General features: G+C 42.0%; 1 protein-coding gene and 1 long non-coding RNA gene across 4 annotated transcripts in view; one reads left to right on the top strand and one right to left on the bottom strand.

Annotated features, from left to right (window-relative positions):
- LOC130290321 (uncharacterized) overlaps positions 1-4,258 on the bottom strand; it is a 65,190-nt gene extending 60,932 nt beyond the window's left edge. The window contains exon 1 of the long non-coding RNA XR_008847566.1: positions 4,150-4,258. This is a non-coding gene — a long non-coding RNA (uncharacterized LOC130290321). The remainder of the gene's footprint in view (positions 1-4,149) is intronic.
- A 1,012-nt stretch (positions 4,259-5,270) lies between these two features.
- The window catches only part of RHOBTB3 (Rho related BTB domain containing 3), a 65,208-nt gene continuing 47,083 nt past the window's right edge, over positions 5,271-23,395 (top strand). The window contains exons 1-4 of one of the 3 annotated variants that reach the window (XM_056537718.1): positions 5,271-5,629; positions 9,110-9,305; positions 17,363-17,555; positions 21,968-22,122. In XM_056537718.1, the coding sequence (XP_056393693.1) occupies positions 5,628-5,629; positions 9,110-9,305; positions 17,363-17,555; positions 21,968-22,122 (546 nt within the window). In that variant the 5' untranslated portion in view covers positions 5,271-5,627. The remainder of the gene's footprint in view (positions 5,630-9,109; positions 9,306-17,362; positions 17,556-21,967; positions 22,123-23,395) is intronic. The other 2 variants (XM_056537726.1, XM_056537709.1) reach the window with 2 other exon arrangements.

Here is a 23,395-nt window from a genome sequence, read left to right as displayed (position 1 = left end):
ATCTGTGTGTATGAAGCATGCATGTACAGTATGTAATGTGTACGGTATGCTGTGTTTGTATGAAGCATGCATGTACAGTATGTAATGCGTACAGTGTGTTGTGTGTATGAAGCATGCATGTACAGTATGTAATGTGTACAGTGTGTGTATGAAGCTTGCATGTACAGTATGTAATGTGTACATTGTGTGTGTGTATGAAGCATGCATGTACAGTATGTAATGTGTACAGTATCTGTGTGTATGAAGCATGCATGTACAGTATGTAATGTGTACGGTATGCTGTGTTTGTATGAAGCATGCATGTACAGTATGTAATGCGTACAGTGTGTTGTGTGTATGAAGCATGCATGTACAGTATGTAATGTGTACAGTGTGTGTATGAAGCTTGCATGTACAGTATGTAATGTGTACATTGTGTGTGTGTATGAAGCATGCATGTACAGTATGTAATGTGTACAGTATCTGTGTGTATGAAGCATGCATGTACAGTATGTAATGTGTATAGTATCTGTGTGTGTGTGAAGCATGCATGTACAGTATGTAATGTGTACAGTGTGTTGTGTGTGTGTATAATGCATGCAGTGGCGGATGCAGGGGGGGGAACGGGGCAATTGTCCCCCCCCCCCAGATTAATTTCCCCATCACTATTAAGGACATCCCTATTAAGGACATCCCATGCCCCTGTTAACCTTCTGCGGCCCTCGCAGGGACCGCCAAGAAGTAGCGCACGCCAGGACGTGCGTGCGCCCAATGGAAAGCAACGCGGAGGAGTGGAGCAGCGAACAGGACATGTGCTGGCCAGCATGGTAAGTGACCAGCGGCACGAGTTTCAGTGCTCCGACCACCGCTCCTCCAGTCCCAGGACCTACTGCTATGGTGGCTGGACAAAAGGAGCAGTGGTCGGAGCACTGAAGTAGGGCAGTAAACAGGCATACAGCCTCCAGCCATACACTGTATGGCTGGAGGCTGTAAGTCTGTGGGGGAACATATTACACCTAATGTGGGGGGACTATATTGCACCTAATGTGGGGGAACTATAGCCTTATGTGGGGTGAACTATATTGCACCTAATGTGGAGAACTATACTGCACCTAATGTGGAGAACTATACTGCACCTAATGTGGGGTAAACTATACTGCCAACCTAATGTGGAGCACTATACTGCATCTAATGTGAGGAACTATACTGCACCTAATGTGGGGAGAACTATACTGCACCTAATGTGGAGAACTATACTGCACCTAATGTGGGGAACTATACTGCACCTAATGTTGGGGGACTATACTGCACCTAATGTGGGGGAACTACAGCCTAATGTGGGGGAACTATACAGCACCTAATGTGGGGCAACTATACTGCCTAATGTGGGGGAACTATACTGCACCTATTGTGGGGGGAACTCTGCTGCACCTAATGGGGGGGAACTCTGCTGCACCTAACGTGGGGGGAACTCTGCCGCACCTAACGTGGGGGAACTGTGCCGCACCTAACGTGGGGGGAACTCTGCCGCACCTAACGTGGGGGGAACTCTGCCGCACCTAACGTGGGGGAAACTGTGCCACACTTAACTTGGGGGGAACTCTGCCGCACCTAACGTGGGGGGAACTGTGCCGCACCTAACGTGGGGGGAACTGTGCCGCACCTAACGTGGGGGGAACTGTGCCGCACCTAGCGTGGGGGCCTTGTATCGACGTTCGCTCACGTCGCGCGCCCTAGAGCGTGACATGCGTGAACATCAGGGGCGGGGGGGGGCCTCTATGTCCATTTTGCTTGGGGCCCCCAAATTCCTTCAAACGGCCCTGGGGACATCGCCACGGCCGGTGATACGCCAGCGTCCCCCTCCCCAGGAAGTGGAATAACGTCAGCACTGCCGGACCGTGAGGCCTGTGCCGGACCAACGGGGGCTCGTAGGAAAGTATGTATGAGTTTATTTTGTTTATTTTTGAGGCCCGGGCACGGGCATATATAAATGTTTACCACTGCAGTTGTCCTTTAACATCCACATATGGGGTATTTCCTTACTCAGAAGAAATGGTGTTACAAATTTTGGGGAGCTTTTTTCCTATTACCCCTTGTGAAAAAGAAAAATTTGGGGTAACACCTGTGAATAGGGGATAAGTGTCTTACACTGCAGTACTCCTTTAATAGGAAAAATGCCCAAAAAAATTGTTGTGTACGTTATATTGCAATTTTTTCTGGTCTTTTTTTTTTGCCCCCAGTTCCTTGATGAGTTACATGAATGACTCGCATGACTTGTAATGAAAAAAACACAGGGGATAAAAGGCCATAAAACACACATAACGTCCATATTAAAACCCACTATTCTGAAAAAACTTCACAAAAACTGCATCTTGGGAGAGCAAAATTAGGGGGTTTTTAGTGACATTTTTCATGGCTAAAAAATGACATTTGTATGAAACCCCAGCATTGTCAAATACAGTCACACAAAAAAAAGCCATACTCACTGTATGTCTTGTTTTTTTTTATATCAATAATGCTGTGGCCACATGTTAGCTGGGAGTTAATATGGAAATATGAAAGGTCAGACCCAAATGTGTTTTTGGGGCGTTTTAAGGCTCAGTGGCAGTTTCCCAAAATTGCAGCATTCTGAGGGTATGATGTTTTTTTTTTTTTTATCTTTCTATGGGAGGAAAAAACACCATATACATTTTATTTCCCCTCAGTTCGTAAATAGAAATTCTTAAATCATACGATAAATGAATAAAACGCCTATACTAATACACACTATTTTTGGGGGGAAAAAACACAAAGTTGCATCTTGGGAGTGAAAAAAGAGGGAGTTTTTTCCTTGGCTTAAAAAAAAAATCCAAGCCTAAGGCTATGTTTGCACAAAAACAAATGCCATGGCCAGTTGTAAGCTAGGAGTCAATAGGGAAATATGAAGTCCCAAACTTACTTGGTAACTGTTGAATTTAAAAAGGAAAATATCAGGGGGCAGTTTATTGTGGCATTTTTTTTTTCAGGTAAAAAAACAAAATCACCAAAAATACATTGTTTGAAAACTTTCTACTTTTTTGAGCAAAAGCCAGAAGTGTTTTAAAAGGAATGAAAAATAAAAAAGGAACCTATGGGTATGTTCACTTGCAGAAGGAAACTTGCTGCAAACCCACTTCTATATCTGCCCGTGTGAACATACCGCATGGCTGAAAAGAGACATGGCATTTTTGCAAAAAATACTTGCATAACTTGTCATATGGCTTTTTTGGGGGGGTCAAAAACGCTGTGGCCAGATATTACTTGGTAGTCAATAGGGAAATATGAAGTGACATATCTACATGGAATTTTTCTTTTTGCAGTTTTCCACCCTTAAAGAGTACCTGTCACCAAACAAAACTTTAAATATATTGTTCCTTATGTAATTATAAGTCATTCTGCTATTTACGTGCTGTTAAAAACCTTTATATGTTTTTAATGTGATTGAAAAAACGGCCACTATGTGGCTCTGTTCCCTGCGCAAGTCAAACAGTTAGTTTGGTCTCCTCCCAGCCTGGCAGGAGACCAAACTCAGGAAGTGCGTGCGGGACATGGCAAGGCACAGCTCTCGCAGGTTTCAGTGACATCGCGCCTGCTGGGGAACACCCACTTTCTCCTGCCAGGAGATCACACAATGTGAGAAGGGGAAAGGTATGCTAAACAGCTTTTTTAATTTTTTTTTTTTAAGGGCAGGAAGGGTGTTAGGAGTAGTAAGGGAATATAATGTGAGTTAGTTTAGAAAATATGGTTTGATTACAGGTACTCTTTAAGTGGCTCTTTTAGGCTAAGTAGCAGTTTAGCAAAATTAGTACTAGTTTTTCTTCACTAGAAATACTTGAATCACAAGATTAAATAATCTCATGATTTATATGGATCTATAGCTATATGGAGCTATGTCAACAATGATGTAATCACAGGAGTTTAGAGGAGAAAGAAATAGGGGGAGATTTATCAAAACCAGTGCAAAGGAAAAGTTGCCCAGTTGCCCATAGCAACCAATCAGATTGCTTCTTTCATTTTGCAGAGGCCTTGTTAAAAATGAAAGAAGCGATCTGATTGGTTGCTATGGGCAACTTTTCCTCTGGACAGGTTTTGATAAATCTTCCCCATAGTGCTTGCATTACTTTTTTTCTCCGATAAATTATGGTAAATTACCGGATCCCGTTCTGGATGTGCTCCGTCCCGGTCTGGGAATGTTTTTTGGCCCCAAAAAAAACACTCTCATTTTTCACTCCCAAGATGCAGTTTTTATGGTGTTTAAAATAAAATAATAGGGAGAGACTGATTAAAACCTGTCCAGAGGAAAAGTTGCTGAGTTACCCATAGCAACCAATCAGATCGATTCTTTCATTTTTCTGAGGCCTTTTAAAAAAAATGAAAGAAGCGATCTGATTGGTTGCTATGGGCAACTCAGCAACTTTTCCTCTGGAGAAGTATCATGTACAAAAACCTATAATGACCACTGGGACCCCTGGCTCTCCCCGGGAACAGAGCATGTTGATCCCCGCATGACGCAGGAGCCGACAGCCCCCCCCTCCATTGATCTCCATGGGAGAGCCAAAGATAGTTGAATGGGTCTCCCATAGATAAATATGGAAGGGGTGTGCCAGGGCCCAATACTGGAGATTGTGCGGGTCTGAGGCCTTTTAAAAAAAAATGAAAGAAGCGATCTGATTGGTTGCTATGGGCAACTCAGCAACTTTTCCTCTGGCCAGGTTTTGATCAATCTCCCCCATAGTGTTTATTAGGGTAAGGCTAGGTTCACATTGCCATTGTGCTCTGTCCTGTTCTAGGTCTGTTCGGTCAGTTGTACTCCTCCGCCTTTTCGGGCTGTTTGGCGCAGATAAATAGCCGGTCGAACCCAGAACTGGACAGAGCACAATGGCATTGTGAACCTAGCCTTACAGAACTGGACAGAGCACAATGGCATTGTGAACCTAGCCTTACCCTAATAAAAGGCTAATTAATAAAAAAAATAAAACTCCATCATGAGGGAGCATTTTTATTTTTTTGGTGTTTATTTTTTTTATTTTTTTTGTTTTAAAGTAAAAAAAAAAAAAAAAAAAAAAGCCAAACAAAAGTATTTTAGGCTAAGTAGCAGTTTAGCAAAAGTACTAGTTTTTCTTCACCAGTCAAAAAAAGACAGAGGCATAAAAGTAGGTACAGACCCTTTGGCTATAAAGGGGCAATGGAGGGTAACAGGACTGTATGAAATGGCTGTAAAGTATTCGGAATAAGGCTGTGGGCATATACCCTCCTGCATATACCCTCCTGGTACACCATGAGAGGATTCCTATTGATCCGGGGGCACTGTGCATTTGCTGACCTCCCCCTCTGTACCCCCTCCATTGTACACAGTAATAAGAGCTGAGGGAGAAGGGCCTGGCAGAGCTCCCGCCCCCACACAACATGCTGCTTTGTGGTGTATTGTTTACAGGCATTCATGCCAGCAGCTGCCCGGGCTCCGGTGCATCCTAGCAGGGAAGCAGTGCTGAGCTCATGACGCCGGGGAAGGCACCGCTGCAGACAGCAGGCTGACCATTAACCCGCGCCTGGCTGTGCCCGCCTCTGCCATACACTACAGCCTGCAGGCTGCTCCACGCGATGTGACGGGCTGCAGCGGATCCACAGCAATGTAGGTGACACATCTGGGGGCTGTATATTCGGGCTTCTCGTGCTGTTGTGCTGGGAGGAGATGCTGGGGCTCACCCCTGATTCTCTGTTATGTAACAGTCTGAGGAGGGGGCTGCAGGCTCTGGAGGGCTCCCCACAGTATGGGCTTATGGAAAGGAAGTTGTGTTGTTTGTCATTCTGCACTTCAGCATGTTTTCCTAGTATATTATTTAGTATTTCCCAACCAGAGTGCCTCCAGCTGTTGCAAAACTTCAACTCCCAGCATGTCCGGACAGCCGAAGGCTGTCCGGACATGCTGGGAGTTGTAGTTTTGCAACAGTTGAAGGCATAATAATAATATAATGTCTCACTTCTTGGATATTTTGTGTGTAGTTGTACTCTATGTATTACTTTATCAGATCTGGATTCTGCACTCTATACATTGTTACACTGTCGGAATGGGATGACAATGTACCGGTGCACATACAAGCAGGGACTTAAAGGAGTAGTCCAGCTATCAAAAGTATAGAGGATAAGTTTCCGATCACGTACGGCTGCTGGGACCCCCATTATCTGACACTTATCCCCTGTCCAAAGGGAATACATTTTTCTAAGCTAAACTACTCTCCTGTACTGGGCCCCAGTTCTCCTCCTGCATGGAGCTCTGGTTAACAAGCCCCCTCTATGCATCTCTATGGGAGAGCCGGAGATACCCAGTTAGGCTGCATTCACACCAGGTTTTTTCAATACAGTTCCCATATCAGGTTTTTGATGAAAAACGGATTCCTCAAAACCTGACTAAACTGTATCAAATGTGTGTACAAATTTCAACCCGTATACGGTTAAAAACCGTATACGGTTTGAAAAATGATGTCCGGTTGCATCTGTTTTTTTAAGGAAAATTGAAATTCCAAGAAAAAATACTGTGCAAAGTAAAAAAAACGTGTGATGAAAACCGGATGGAACCGTACGCACATACGGTTCTGTACGGTTCCCATTTACTCCCATGTTAAAAAAAAAACTTATACGTTTTAATACTGTTTTTCACCCAGACCAGAAAAACGTCATAGACTACGGTTTTGGATACCGATAAAAAACCAGACAATGTTAAGTCAATGCATACGGTTTTCTATACGGTTCCGTATGGTTTTTAACTTGAAACAGTATACGGGAGCTGTATAGCATAAACGTGATGGGCATGCACCCTGGTGATTCGGCTTTCCCATAGAGATGAATGAAGGGCGCGTGCCTACCCCAGCTCCATGCAGCAGGTGAGCCAGGGTGCTGGGTAGGAAATTGCAGAGCTCTGCCTTTGGATGGGGCTAAATTTTTTTAAGCTGGATAACCCCTTTCAATGGCCCAAACATAGTCATATAGTCCGAGTAAATATGCATATGTGTGTGAAATTATCTGATCATAGTCACTAGTTTGGGTGTCAATAGTGCCCTATGCTTGTAGGTTAACAGATATGCGGCGGTGTCCCATTCTGACAGTTTGCTGCTATATATGTGAGAATCCTGATGTGACTAAACCCTAAAGATCAAAAAGGTGGACAGAATGACTGAGTTTAAAGGGGTTCTCCGGTGCTTACACATCTTATCCCCTATCCAAAGGATAGGGGATAAGATGCCTGATCGTGGGAGTCCTGCAGCTGGGGACGCCCGTGATCATGCACGCGGCACCCCGTTTGTAATCAGTCCCTGGAGCGTGTTCGCTCGGGGTCTGACTGCGGGAGACTACAGGGCCGGCGGCGTGTGACGTCACGCCTCCGCCCCCGTGTGACGTCACGCTCCGCCCCTCAATGCAAGCCTATGGGAGGGGGCGTGATAGCTCTCGTAGGCTTGAATTGAGGGGCGGAGCGTGACGTCACACGGGGGCGGAGGTGTGATGTCACACGCCGCCGGCCCTGTAGTCGCCCGTAATTAGACCAGGAGCGAACACGCTCCAGGGACTGATTACAAATGGGGTGCTGCGTGCATGATCACGGGTGTCCCCAGCTGCGGGACTCCCAACGATCAGGCATCTTATCCCCTATCCTTTGGATAGGGGATAAGATGTGTAAGCACCGGAGAACCCCTTTAAAGAACTTTGGGCGATCACCATATTAAACTTTTCTGTCTGCTGAAAAAGTGATCTGTGATGTCAGGTTTTTTCAACAAATCCTTTGTCACTTTATACAAGTGCATTCCTATGTTTTACACATATTTCTCCAGCCAATTTACGGTAGGGTGACTTGTAACGGATCTGCAGCGTATGTTACGCTGCGGATACGCCGGTGACCCTACCCTGCTCGCTGCAGCAGTCCACCGCTATGAGCACACTCGCAGTGTACTCAAACATCGCGGAACAGCCGCATTCTGAGTACACTGCGTATGTGCGTGACGACTTGCTTGTCCCTGTGTGGCTGCTCGTAGCGGCATTGGGGGGGGGCATTTAGGGGGAACAGCTGGAGGCACACAATAGGGCTGGGTCACTGGCGGATCAGCAGCGTAAAATACGCTGCAGATCTGTTATGTGTGACCCTACTCTTTGTCTGGAATGTTCATGGTCAGACTGTGCATACAAACATTCTGACGAATGATTGATCAAACACTTATAGGGTAATTTGTTAAGGCCCAAATTGGCCTATATATATGTGGTGCACAGCGTGCATTGCATTTATAATACCTTTTTTACCGGCATACATGGCTTTCTTCACTAGCTAATCCGGCGGGAGTTTTGTGGGCATGGTTTGGGCATGATTTCCTAGGCGCACAGTTTATGCACTGATTTATGATGTGCAAATTTTGTGTAACGCCCACTTCAGCCGGTAGCAGGTCTAGGCAGCCACGACAGGCTGACTGGCAAGTGAGCTCCACATTAGCAAGTCATGTGTAAACATTAGCCAGAATTTATCAAAAGGCGCAGGCATTTTGGCCAATACAGACCAACTTAAAGCATAACCTTAACCCCTTAAGGGGGAACTCTGGTACAGAACATCTTATTCCCTATCTGCAGGAAGTTACTGTGGTTGGGACTGTGGGAGACATTTATTATTGTATTTACATCATATGTCGCAAACCCCTCCAAAACACTGCAAATCTACACTGGTCCAGACCTGGCTTACAAAACTGCTTTTGCAGAACACTTTTAAAAAGTCACACATTTTTTTTGCTCAACTGCGACTTTTTATGCAGAAATGTCGCAGAGGAGAGGAGAAATCGTACAAAAAATATTTATTTTATTTTGCTTACGTGCGCTAAATTTATCAACCCCCCCTGTAATAGTATGATAGAAATGTCGCATGTAAGCAAAAACAAATGACTTGAAAACTCTCTTTCTAATCACAACAATGATAAATGTCCCCCCTATATTCTCAGAATTTGTACTTCTTACATCCAACTAGTTACACAAAAATTGGCTTTTATTTACCAAGCTTTGCAGAGTACATTGTGATTGTTAAATCGACCTTATAAAGTACCTAATATTTAGACTGAATGAGTAACTAGTGTATTTGTTTAAGGTCTATTCAGATTGTGTCACTCGGGAATGAGGACAATGGATTATCTGCAGAAGAAAGGACCTCAAATGTGTTTTCTTTCTATCTTGGACTCAGATCTAATAGATTACAGGTAGAAAAAAGCCACCCAGTTTTCAGGGTCTACCAAGCCAGTGTTCTGGGCAATGTGGAGATTGTGGTGCACGAGTGTCCTGACTGGGTAAGTTCTAAAAAAAAGATATTTACAGTTCATATAGCATATTATCTATAGCAAAAGTTGTGCATACTGTATATGTAAATACACAGCATCACTTATCTTGTGGGGATTCCAGTTCTGCTGCATTTTTGTGTCCTTTTTTTCCTCATTGTTTTTCCCTACCTTTTTTAAATACTTCAATTAGAGGTTTGCAGGAATTAAAGGAGAAGTATCATGTACAAAAACCTATAATGACCACTGGGACCCCTGGCTCTCCCCGGGAACAGAGCATGTTGATCCCCGCACGACGCAGCAGCCGACAGCCCCCCCCCTCCATTGATCTCCATGGGAGAGCCAAAGATAGTTGAATGGGTCTCCCATAGATAAATATGGAAGGGGTGTGCCAGGGCCCAATACTGGAGATTGTGGGGGTCCCAGCGGTATCCTGCGGCTAGGGGATGCGTTTTGTACTTTCACAGATATTTCACCTTTAAATAGGGACATCTAAAAGGCTATATCTAAATCTAAAACTTTTCTTTATTAAATCGCTTAGTAAATCACTCCTTTTCTGTAAGCCCCACCCCCTTGTAAATTGTAGTGTCAAGTTGTAAAAAGTCACAGACAGGGCTTGCACAAAAATTTGCATCTTTTTCCCCCCAAAAAAATAAAGGTGTACTTAGTTTATTAATTTCCTTTTTATGTTTTTATTTTTCTCAGTTGGGATGCGTTTTTTGGGTCAGTGGCAGCTTTTTGAAAATGTAGCATTCTCTTGGGTGTGGTCGTTTTTTTTACCTAGTTTGTGGTGTTTTCCTCCCATAGACCTTCATTTTTTCCTGCTTTTGAAACTTAGCCGGTCTAAAAAATATTTAGTGCAAAGAAAGACAAAATGAGTAAATTTTCCCCAATGACCAACCTATAAAAGAGCCTTGACTAGTGATTAAAAGCCAAACCAAAATCTCCAAAAGGAAGAGTACTGTTCTGTCTTCAAAGTGATCGTGTGTAAACTCTATACATCAACTGTATTAACAGGAAGTATAAACTAAAACATGCAGAAATATGAAAACAATATCCACAGCTCATCTCCTTATTGGTGAAGTGCTTGGATCTGGGCCAAGCCCATCGCCCGCTATGACTGCCGACTGCCACAAGAAAAAAGTCCTCTCGATCCAGCTCTTCAGAAAAACTTGTCTTTTATTGGATATGCATTAATACACAGATCCATTCCATAAAAACTTCTCAGCTCACACCAAGTGCCCCATACTATACATCCCAACCTGTTTAGTGCGCATGCGTACTTTGTAAAGGCATCCTGGACAAAGTGCTCATGCACACGAAATGCGTTGGGATGTACAGGATGGGGCATCTGGTGTGAGAGGGGAAGTTTTTATGAAATGGAACTGTGTATTAATACATTTCCAATAAAAGACTAAAAGACAAGTTTTACTGAAGAGCTGGATCGAGAGGATTTTTTTCTTGTTTTGGTTTGTATTGGTTTCATAAACCAAAACATGCAGCAAGACATACAGTAAGGGATGTACATTGATAAATCAATGCAAACAAAATCACCATACCAGTAAATTTATTGTTGAGCAAAAAGAAAATTCCCCCCCCCCCCCCCCCCAAAAAAAAAAAAAACATAATAAAATTTAGTTTAGCAGAGAAGCATAGTAAACAAAGAAGGAGTGAGGGGTAAGGCTGAGGAAGAAAGAAGAAGGTAAAATATAGGGGTTGGAATAGAGGTGGTGGGAAAGTGATGGCTTACTGCCCTGAATAAATATTCTACACTACATTTTAAGCTGTAACTAGGGATGGGTCAGGAGCCAGCTCTGTATGTCTCTGGAGTCACAGAAAAAGAGTCAGGACACCAAGTGCTAAAAAGTCTGCATGTGGTCTCTGCCTAAGCTTATGTGCACACATGGTTTTTCAGCATTATTTTGGATCTCTTTTGGTCTGTATTTTTAGGAAAGCACAGAAATCTTCCTATTGTGGTTGTGTAAATGCTGTGAAAGCACATGATACCTAGCCCTACCTATAAACCTATTTTATACCTATAAAACCTATTTTGTACCTATAAAATAAAGTGGGAATTGGTTAGTGTCTGGACTGTCCTTATATACCCTTAAAGGGGTATTCCAGGCAAAACCTTTTATATATATATATATATATATATATATATATATATATATATATCAACTGGCTCCGGAAAGTTAAACAGATTTAAATTACTTCTATTAAAAAATCTTAATCCTTCCAATAGTTATTAGCTTCTGAAATTTTCTGTCTAACTGCTCAATGATGATGTCACGTCCCGGGAGCTGTGCATGATGGGAGGATATCCCCATAGGAACTGCACAGCTCCCGGGACGTGAGTCATCAGAGAGCAGTTAGACAGAAAATAACAACTCAACTTCAGAAGCTAATAACTATTGGAAGGATTAAGATTTTTTAATAGAAGTAATGTACAAATCTGTTTAACTTTCCGGAGCCAGTTGATATATAAAAAAAAGTTTTGGCCTGGAATACCCCTTTATATTATTCAATTAGCCTTTCACTCATAGGTTTTCTCTGTGTCTGTGTTATTCCTGGTTTTGGCTTAAAATACCAAAATATTGTGTAAGAACATAGATTTATGTTCTTACACATTCCAGGTATAGTTTTAAAGCTAAAACCAGGAATACTTTTTCTCCCTTTGTGATCCATACCTGGTCTTGGCTTCTGCTGCTTCACAAAACAAACCTGGACATATAAGAGTACCCTTAAAGATGCTATGCTTCAGCTTTCTTTCTTGTCAGGGAATTTATTTGATACATTCCTTATGTTTTTATTTTAGCTTCACTTCTTTTGTCATTAGACAAAGTTATCCAGTAACTGATGAGAAAAATGTAGGGGTGCATTGTCCTTCATAGGAATGTCCTGTAGCATACCAGTTCATTGAAATGCTCAGCTAGACCCATGCCTACTTCTCTAACCGCATTTTCAAATAAAAGCTTCATTGTACGTTCATCGCCAACGCTTAATTTCAACACTTGTAAAGAAATGCTACGCACTTTGTGTATTTGCAGAAAGTATATACCACACAGTGTTCATTGAAAATAATGCTGCAATACTGTCATAATCAAGAGTTTATCCCAGGGTTAAAAGTTATCCCCTATGCAAGGGATAGGGGATATCTAGCTGAACCCTGGGGGTCTGACCACTGTGACCCCACCTATCACAAGTTGACCCCAGCAGTGGATGGAGCTGTATCACGCTCAACAGCTGCTCGATTTATTCTCTACAAGACTTTTTAAACATTGCTAAGTACTGAACTTTTCGGAAGTACCATAGGCAGGGCCAAGTTTGCTTGCTGCCTCTCCATTCACTGGGTGTAACAATTAAACTCTTATGATAGGTGAGTCACAGCGGTGGACCCCACTGATCAGTTAGGTATCCCTAAATGTTGGGATAACCCCTTTAGAGTATGTTCACACGTACAGGATCTGCTGCATATTGTTGCTGTATATTTTCTGCAGCTAATTTTACTAACCATTGAAGTTAATGGGTTGCAAAATCAGCTGCACAAAATATGGAGCAAAAAATATGCAGCAGATCCTGTACGTGTGAACCTACCCTTAAGATTATATCTAAGGTGTGGAGAGTTGGCACTAAACAAGGAAAGGATTAGGTGTCAATATCAACATCTGATTTGTTTCTAAGCTTTTCTTAACAGATAGGGGATTAGTAGAGGAGAATGATAACCCTTTCCGATGGAGTGTTTTGATGGACAGTAATGTATTCATGTATTACGTAAAGCTTCAGTAGCTTCAGTGTCAATAGCTTCTGTATCGAGCTTGCTTTTAAAGAACATATTGGGGAACTGCATGGTTAGCAATAATATAGCAGACCTGCAAAAAAAAACCTCATTGTCATTTGTTGCTGCTGTTTTTATGACAACCTGTTGCTATTGACTGCGCACTGTATCATCTGCGCACTGTAGGTCATTATAGAAGTCATAACCTACCCCTGTATTTGAATACCCTGGCCTAACTGCAGAGGCTTGATGATGTCTCCTCTGCCCCAGCAGTTCCCCCTTCTCTCAAGCTGCACACCATACTTTAAAGGTTCAACAGTGTTTCTTTTTAGTAAAACTAACAGTAGGTAAATGGGCATGATATATATATATATATATATATATATATAATGCCTGCAGCTCTTTTATTCTGGCCATTAGTAAAGTTTTTAAGTACAATCTGTTGTTGTCATGCCTCTATGCCAGTGGTCTCTAAACTGTGGATTTTGCTAAACTACAACTCTCAGCATGCCTGGAGTTAGTGCTTGGTGGTATGACTAAAATTGTGTATCACAGTATTTTTCAAAGTTATGGCAGTTCCACGGTATTTGCCGATTTTTTTCACTCATTTCCTCCTAACCACCCCCCCCCCCCCTCGAATGAATTATCATCCGTAGTGCACTGGGGAACTAATCATATATGACCCGCAGGCGCTCTGCTCTGCTTTTCCTCCCCCCTCCCCCACCCACCGAATGAACTATCAGCCACTACGCTTTCCCCACATTGGGAGACTAATCATGTTACCTGCAGGCGCTGCTCTCCTTCTCCTCCTGTGAGCCGTGGCGCTGGAAATGAATGAGTTGTGAGCCCCAGGTGCAGGACTTCTGTTCGGGGAACAGAAGCTGTCACCTCCCCCTGCAAGCGCAGAAAACCAGTGTGCCGCGGGCGCTGCAGAACTTCTGATCAGAAGCTCTGCAGCGCCCGTGGCCCACTGGCTTTCTGCGCTTGCAGGGGGATGTGACAGCTTCCGTTCTCCAAACAGAAGTCCTGCGCCCGCCGCTCACAACTCATTCATTTCCCGTGCCGTGGCTCACAGGAGGAAAAGGAGAGCAGTGCCTGCGGGTAATATGATTAGTCACCCAATGTGGGGACAGCAGTGCTGCAGCTGATAGTTCATTCATTCGAGAGGGGGGGGGGGGCGACCAGTATTGTGGTATAGGGAAAAATTCATATCGTACAGGAAAAACACACCGGTATTCGATATGAACAGGTATATCGCCCAGCACTACCTGGAGTGGTCCACAGTTTGAAGACCTCAGCTTAATGGCCAACTAGGATGTTGTGCACAAAGATGCACATTTACTTTAAAGAATCCCTCTGACCAAAACTGGGACGCCTTAGTGTTCCTGAATGCTCTTGTATATATATATATATATATATATATAGTTATTGGGGGGAATTTAACAAGGCTTGCCTGTTAGTTTTCTGTCAGAAAAAAAGGTACAAAGTAAGGCTGCTTTCACACTATAAAGTTCTTCCGTTTTAAAGAGCCGTTATAATCAACCCTTAAAAACGGGTGTTACAAAATCCCATCAAAGTCTATGGCCCATTATTAATAACGGACGTTATTTGTGACGGGAGAAAAAACGGTACTTGTACTATTTTTCTCCCGTCACAAAATAACGTCCATTATTAATAACGGGCTATGACAGGTTAAAACGGATAATGTAGAAATCCCATAGACTTTAACCCCTTAACGACAATGGACGTAAATGTACGTCATGGTGAGTTGGTAATTAGCGCACCATGACGTACATTTACGCGCCGCCATGATCGCGAGCACCGGATCGGTGCTCGCGTCATGCCCGGCAGGTCCCGGCTGCTATCAGCAGCAAGGGACCCGCCAGTAATGGCGGACATCCGCGATCGCGCGGATGTCCGCCATTAACCCCTCAGATGCCGTGATCAATACAGATCACGACATCTGCAGCAGTGCGGTACTTTGAATGGATGATCGGATCGCCCGCAGCGCTGCCGCGGCCATCCGATCATCCAGCATGGCGGCCGGAGGTCCCCTCACCTGGCTCCGGCCGTCTCCCGGGGTCTTCTGCTCTGGTCTGAGATCGAGCAGACCAGAGCAGAAGATTACTGATAATACTGAGCAGTGCAGTGTCCTATACATAGCACTGAACAGTATTAGCAATCAACTGATTGCTATGAATAGTCCCCTATGGGGACATAAAAAGTGTAAAAAAAATTTTTAAAAAAAATGTAAAATAAAAAAGTAAAAAAATTAGAAAAATCCCCTCCCCAAATAAAAAAGTAAAACATCAATTTTTCCCATTTTACCCCCCAAAAAGCATAAAAAAATGAATTAATACACATATTTGGTAACACCGCGTGTGTAAATGTTTGAACTATTAAATATTGTTAATTATCCCGTACGGTGAACGGCGTAAATGTAAAAAATTTTTCCAAAATTGCTGCTTTTTGGTCACATTTTGTTCCAAAAAAAATTAATAAAGAGTTAAAGCTAAGCAAAAGTGGTACTGATAAAAACTACAGATCATGGTGCAAAAAATGAGCCCTCATATCGCCCCATATATGGAAACGTGAGAAAGTTATAGGTGGTCAAATAGGGCAATTTCAAAATACAAATTTTGTTAAAATGGTGTGAGTTGTTTTTTTTAAGTGGTACAATTATAAAAAAGCATATAATCATGGGTATCATTTTAATCAGATTGACCCACAGAATAAAGAAAACATGTCATTTTTACCAGAATGTTTACAGCGTGAAAACAAAACCTTCCAAAATTTGCTAAATTGTGGTTTTCTTTTCATTTTTCCCACGTAAATAATATTTGTTTGGTTGCGCCGTACATTTTATGCTAAAATAAGTGATGTAATTACAAAGTAAACCATATATTGAAGTAGAAAAAGGAAAGATGCAGGCACTGCACGCTATTACTTTCTAGCAATCTTAATGTGGGAGAGCAGACGGTAGAAATACCAGCTTATCGGGTGGTGCTCATTCGTGGAAAATCGCAGTGTATGAATACAGTTCAATAGATAGAAGGACAAAGGCACTCACCCAGCGCTGTGATTAGATAGATATCTTCTTTAATTCATGTAGTACATGTTACAACAGGATAGCGGTGGAAGCCGTGGCGAGCGCAGGACGCCAGTGTGTAAGATAGCTGGTCACCATGTACTACTTGAATTAAAGAAGATATCTAATCACAGCGCTGGGTGAGTGCCTTTGTCCTTCTATCTATTGAACCTAATTACAAATTAAAATTGGTGATGCAAAAAACAAGCCCTCATATGGGTCTGTGGATGGAAATATAAGAGAGTTATGATTTTTAGAAGGCGAGGAGGAAAAAACGAAAATGCAAAAATAAAATTGGTCTGGTCCTTAAGGCCAAAATGGGCCTGGTCCTTAAGGGCTTAATGGGATTTTGTAACAGATATTTTTAAGGGTTTCATAACGGAGAATTATAACTGCTCTTTAAAACGGAAGAGCTTTATAGTGTGAAAGCAGCCTAATACGCAAACCTCATTTTGCTCGACTTTTTTTATGTTTTGCACAAAAATGTAGGGTGTTATGACTTTTTATGCCAGGTTTTAGGTGTAAGCATTGATACATTTCCCCCATTCTGTTCAAAACTGAACTATTTACCCTTCCTCGACCGTGCTACCTTTTTCTCCTTTCTTTTTTTGACAGTCATAATCCTATTCCTCCACTGCTATCAGACACTTATCCCAATCCTAAGAATGGAGGATAAGTTTTTAATTGCTGTAATACCCTTTAAACTATTGGTCTATTTTTTCACTTTGACCTATTGCTGCAAATTTAAGATTTATGTCTGAACGGTTCCTGGGCTTTACCTGCAGAAAGCAAAGGACAGCACATACAAATTTCCTATATAGCTACTAATATAAGGACAGCTCCACCAGAGGTGTACTTGTACCTGAAGTACTATACCAATGCTGCGTCCCCCTTCATTCTCAAAATCGGTGGGTGTCCCAGGGGTCGTAACCCAACCAATCATAAAATAATGTGAACGTTCCTTTATATAAGTTCTCTTAAAAAGACAACTCATGTTTATTTGCTCTGTAAGGGCAGTTGGACATCATGCAGTATATGAGAATCCCCCACTTGGGATACCATTCTAGAAGTGCAGAAAGTTTTTAATTAAAAGGCACTTGCCCCCTTTAAGGGATTCAATAGGACCCTAAACCAAAGTCAAGAATTTTGTGAAAATGATCCTAATGAAATGCACTTAATAATGATATGCTTGTTCTTTTGCAGGATACATTTGCCAGTGATTTGCAGAGGTCTCAGGCCACAATTGCAGAAGGAGATATTTTTGTATTAAAGTTTGCGGTCAACAACAAATCCTTATTTCTGGAAATAAAGAACAATTTTGCTCCATTATTAAAACAGATATTCAGTCACCAGTCGGTGCCAGTAATCATTTTAGCAATTGGTACAAGACAAAGTGGTGAGTGTTGCTATTACTGTTATTGCTGATACATAGTTTGTTAATGATAGAGCTAGAAGATCAATACTAAAAAGCATTACCTCTATAAGGCTTGTACCACAAGGGACAAAATATAATGCTTCCACTCTGAACAGGCTGTAAGTAATGGAATAGATCACCAAAAAACTTATTTTTAGAGAACAGAGTAATAGAGTCTAAGCTAGGCTTTCTGTCACCAGGAGTAAAGATTCTTCTGTAGCGCTATATCTAAATGACCATGACCGAGGCAGAGTAACTTGTTGGCACTCCTCCCTGGCAGCCACCACCCAGGACACATGACACCATCCCTCATTTCCCCTTGTTATCAGGCTAAGGCTACACACAGACATTTATAAGATTTTTAAGCAATCACTGCTAGGCAAAAATATAGGTAACATAGGATACAAAGTGGCAGGAAAGTTGCAGCAATATTGAGTGAATAATAATGGGGGCATCGTGAAGGCATTGAATGTTCTTCCCTGTGCTGCCAATACTGCAGAATAGTGCTCCACCCGGCATCATACCCTTCTCAGCTGTGAAATCTCGTAAGCAGAGAATTTTACTTCTTGTCTCCTTTGGCTGGCTGCGCATGCGGAAGAGAGGGGTTAGATGCAGACTGGAGCTCCATTCGCAACATTGAAAGATCAGCACAGGAGAAGAAGTCTTTCCTCTGAAGATTCAAGCCAGACATTACCTTGCACCAGGGGCTTGGGAACACCCCCCCCCCCCCCCCCCCCCCCCGCCCCTACTGAGGAGGATTATGGAGGTAAATATTACGATTTCGATATGCGATTGTGATATTATAAACAAATGGTTTATTCCCCCTATTTCATGTCAAATTCTCCCATTTCATATTACCACTCCCCTCATTTCATAATATGAAAAGAGGGGAATGGCTATATGGGGGGTGAATGGCTATATGAGGAGGAATGGCTATATGAGGGGAAGAACGGCTATATGATGGGGGGCAATGGCTATATTAGGGGGGCAATGGCTATATGAGGGGGAGAAACGGCTATATAAGAGGGGAGAATGACAATGTGAGGGAAGGACAGCTATATGAGAGGAGGGAATGGCTATGTAATGGGGGAACGACTATATGAAGAGGGGGGACGAATATATGGGGGGAATGGCTATATGAGGAGAAATAGCTATATGGGGGAAACGGCTATGTGAGGGGGAGAACGGCTTTATGAGGGGGAGAAATGGCTGTATCAGAAGAGGGAATGGCTATTTGAGGGGGTGGCTATATGAGGGAGAAACAGCAAGAAGTGAGGGAACGACTATATGAGAGGTGTACGGCTATATGAGGGGGAAACAGCTATATAAAGCGGGATGGCTATGTGAGGGGGAGGGGACAACTATATAACAATCCATAAAGCTATTCTTAACATCATATGGCCCTTTACCCTCCTCATATAGTCACCCCCCCCCCATATAGCCATTTCTCCTCATATAGTAATCCCCCCTCAATATTGTAAATCCACCCTCATATGGCCACCCTCTTCCTCATATAGTCATTCCCTCTCATAAAGATGAAACCATTCCCCTGCTCACAGTAATGAACAGTACTACAGTGTAAGCAGGAGTGGTTGTGATAGGGATGACCCTTATGTATCTAATGACTGATCAATATACTAATACTAATATGCCATTGCTGCTGGAAAAAAATATCTGTTACCTACCCTTTAACCCATATACATCAGAATGCTATCTACTCGTGACTCCGGATTGAGACCTTGCATGCAGGAGTAGAAAGACAAAATATCTGACAAACAGAAACTTCTGCCAAGAAATTAATGGACACTAGATATGCTAATATATACGGACACAATAATCAAACAACCAATCAAAAAGTAACATGCTAATTGTGATGTCATAACTAACCCTCCTTTTTTTTCGAATGTAAAAAATTTACTTCCTGTATTAAACAGAACTCTTTGGGGAACAGCTGGGTTTCCTGCTAAGAATGAGTGTATACCAACATCCTCTGTGTGGTGTATATTTTCTTATGTCGACACTTAGCAAAATATATAGCAGCACAGTCAATCACATTTGAAAGCCTCCCCTCAGTCCATCCTTATCAGTTGTTCCACCCCCTGGACCTAGGTGACTCCACCCTTTGACCTCTACACTCCCGTTTGCCACATAGCCCCGTGAGTGCTGTTTTCATCTCCTTAGACCTAATTTTGACAAGGGCCAAATCGAAATATTGCAATCCACTATAATCGTGATTCGATTGCGATATATCATGCAGGCCTACTAGGAGGCTTATTCCAATATACAAAGAAAAAGGATTGTGGGAGCTCTACATAAATCAAAAATCCTAAACAGAGGATACTGTGGTACACATTACCCAATGTGTCAAAATACTATATGAAACAAACCAAAAAATTGTAACAACAGAAGTGCCTTAGAACCGGTCTTTGCAGTATAGGCCACGGTAACGCAAGCAGCCACCATCTTGTTTCTGTGGTACTGGCATCAGCGAAGAGGAGGAATGGGAGGCTGAACCTAAGTGGTGGCTGGAGCAGAGACCAGGGGCAAGTACAAGTGATGAGTGCCTGCCGGGCTTCTCCCTTTTTGTGGGGCACTATTGTGCAGGAAGTGACCAAAGTACACCCGGGAGGGCCACAGCATCTTGTATCTCCGCCTGCTACCGGAAGAATGTAAGGGAGGTAACCTGCTGCTTCTGTTGCTTAAAGGGGCTTTGCATCTGAAATCATTATTTTATAGAAAACATTGTCAATATGGATTCCTATACTATTATAATAGCGTATTTTCCCAAGGTTGATCAGGCTGATAACAGTAGCAGTAGACTACTTCTCACTGAAAATATGTTATGTGCAGTTTCCCATTAAGCGTTTAAAGACCTGTAGACCCAGCCTGACCTGAAAGGCAAAATTTTACTTTTCTGTGAATCGAGAAAAATCACAGGGAATGCTATAAGGGAGGATTTAGGTTTTATGGTGAACTACAACTTCCAGCATATCCTGACAACCTTAGTGCATTTGGATTGTGAAATGTTGCCTGCAATGTATTATTTGGGGTACTAAGCGGACCCCCCTAAACTGCAGAAAAGTCATGGTGCACTATGTAGACACTACACTCTGTTTTATAAAACAATGTTTTGAATGCTGTGACTCTCCAGCTGTTACAAAACTACAACTCACATCATGCCCTGGCAGTCTAGATCCTCTATTACAGTTTTTCTTACCACGTGGTCTATGGCTTTTGCAAAACTACAACTCCCAGCATTTCCTGACAACTAAATCTGTGGCTTTTTGGCTGTTCCAAAACTACAACTCCCTGCACACTGAGTTGTAGTTTTATAACAACCAGACAGACACAGATTAAAAAGCACAGCTATGAGGTGATGTCCCCTTACATATCGATTAGATGTACAAAGGGAGAGACTGCTCAGGCGTGCGTCCTTGACTTGTACCACTATAAGCAGAGTAAAGTAGCCTCTGTCTACCATTGGCTTCCATAATAAAAATGTTTTTGTTAGTTTTTTTACCCCCTCAGTGCCAGAAAGAAGTAGTGCAATGTGTGGAGCATGTGGGTGTGGTTAGGGGCGTGGCTGGAAATCTTGGGTGAGTTCCCCCACTTTTTTCCCAGGACTTGTCCACTGATAGTAAGCATCATTTATTGTTTAATAAATATTCTTAAATGATTATTGGACACATTCTTTCCTACTATCATTTAACCTAGTAGGACTGTTACAATTTTTTGGTTTGTTTCATATAGCTTATTCCAATACACTGGAGGTTTCCTGCACAGGGCTTCCTGTAAAAAGGTTTGTGTAAAAGTGTTAGTAAAGTCATATGTATTGCTTTGCATAATCTCCTATCGCATACTTTTAAAGCAGCATAAATACCTGAATGTCTTTGGGTCAAAGTGTATGTGAAGTTAATTTTTACCAAACTTCATATCTAACTTGCAGTTTTCTCAGCTCTAAATCATAACAGTTGACATGAATATAGACTCTTTGCTATCTATTGCTGTTTTTAATGGGACATTCTTGGAATAATCAGGAAATTGCCTGTTTTTTTTAAAGGGCATGAGGCGAGGTAACTTTTTTCCAAATGTTATTTTACTTTCCCAGTGCGTCTAAAATGAAGCAACCTTGCAAATCAAAAAATCTGACTTATAAGTAGTTCACACAGTAGCAAAAAGTAGTATGTATATGAAAAAGAGTATAGCATCAGTTCATGAGTAAAAATGTCTGATTCTGTGCCTGCATTTCATTAATAGTATAGAATAGTGTTTCCCAACCAGGGTGTCTCCAAGGGTGCCCAGACAGGTAGGTTTGCAACAGCTGGAGGCACCCTAGAATAATAAAAGACGTTACAGTCATTATTAAAGGATTAGTAAATGTTCTTTATTTTTAGATGGACCATCCTGCACCTGCCCCATGTGCACTTCAGACACAGAGGTATGCGTTCCTGCTTCAGAAGGGATTCAACTTGCCAAGGACTTAGGAGCTACATACATAGAACTGCATGCTCTAAATGTCTTCTATGTTGTGAAATACTTCGGAGGACTGGTAGGTTCACGAGAGAATAGAGCTATACAGAATATTTCCTGTTATGACTGTTTAGATGGCTGCAGTGGGTAACATGTTCTACTTGATCATGTTATCATAGTAGTGCATGCTTCTTTTACCAGAGCCAATAAAAGAGAAAGATTCCATTAAACAAAGTAAAAATAGAGCATGACTGCCTTGTAGCATTTTCATATTGGTAGAAAATGACAGGGCACTTAGCCAAATAAAGAGACTACAATAGAAATGAATTGCCATTTTATTCACCAAATTACTTGCAAGATAATTCCAGGAAACCAGCTTTTTCAATAAAGAATTCTTGACATTCTGATACAGCTCATTTCAGTGCAGGGCAGGCTGAAAACTGGGCCCTTGGGCATTAAGTTGCATATTGTTTCTTTTTTAATTTTATTGTTTTACTTATTTCAAAAACATCCTTTTTTTCTGTGCAACACTTTCTGGGATGTCTGTTATTACAAACTACCAAAAAAGTAGAATAAAGCCTCTAATATTTTTACTCTTTAAATTCCTTGCTGGCAAAGACTAGGCTGCAGTTATAATGTATAGTAATATCATATCACATGTCCCCATGATCCAATAGTTGCATCCGCCACTGTTAGGCTGGGTTCACACTACGTTTTTCAACTACGGTTCCCGCATACGTTTTCTTTCAAAAACCGTATGGGAAAAACGGATGGAACAGTATGGGAAAAGTAAACCGTATGCGTTTTTAAACAGTATACTGTTTTTATAAGTGCATACATTTCCGTCAGTTTTTATAGAAAAAAAAACCCATATGTTTTTGAAAATGTTGTCCATTTTTAATGGGAGGGGTCTTGGGTGGGGACTTTAGGATTCAAATGCGCATGTGCAAAGTAAAAACGTATACGTTTTTCCCGTATGGAACCGTATACATGTGCGTTTCCCATTGACGTCCATGTTAAAAAAAAACGTATGCGGTTGCAGTATGGTTTTTAAACCGGAGACAAAATCGTGGTCAACCACAGTTTTGACTCCGGTTTAAAAACCGTACTGCAACCACGTAATTTTTTTTAACATGGACGTCAATGGGAAACGCACATGTATACGGTTCCATACGGGAAAAACGTATAAGTTTTTACTTTGCACAAGCGCATTTGAATCCTAAAGTCCCCACCCAAGACCCCTCCCATTAAAAATGGACAAAATTTTTAAAAACTTATGGGTTTTTTTCTATAAAAACTGACGGAACTGTATGCACTTTTAAAAATAGTATACTGTTTTAAAAACGCATACG

Source organism: Hyla sarda, chromosome 1 (assembly GCF_029499605.1).
Source record: "Hyla sarda isolate aHylSar1 chromosome 1, aHylSar1.hap1, whole genome shotgun sequence".
NCBI lineage: Eukaryota > Metazoa > Chordata > Amphibia > Anura > Hylidae > Hyla > Hyla sarda.
The sequence above is the reverse complement of the archived record's forward strand: the minus strand, read 5'-3'. Positions and strand labels throughout refer to the sequence as shown.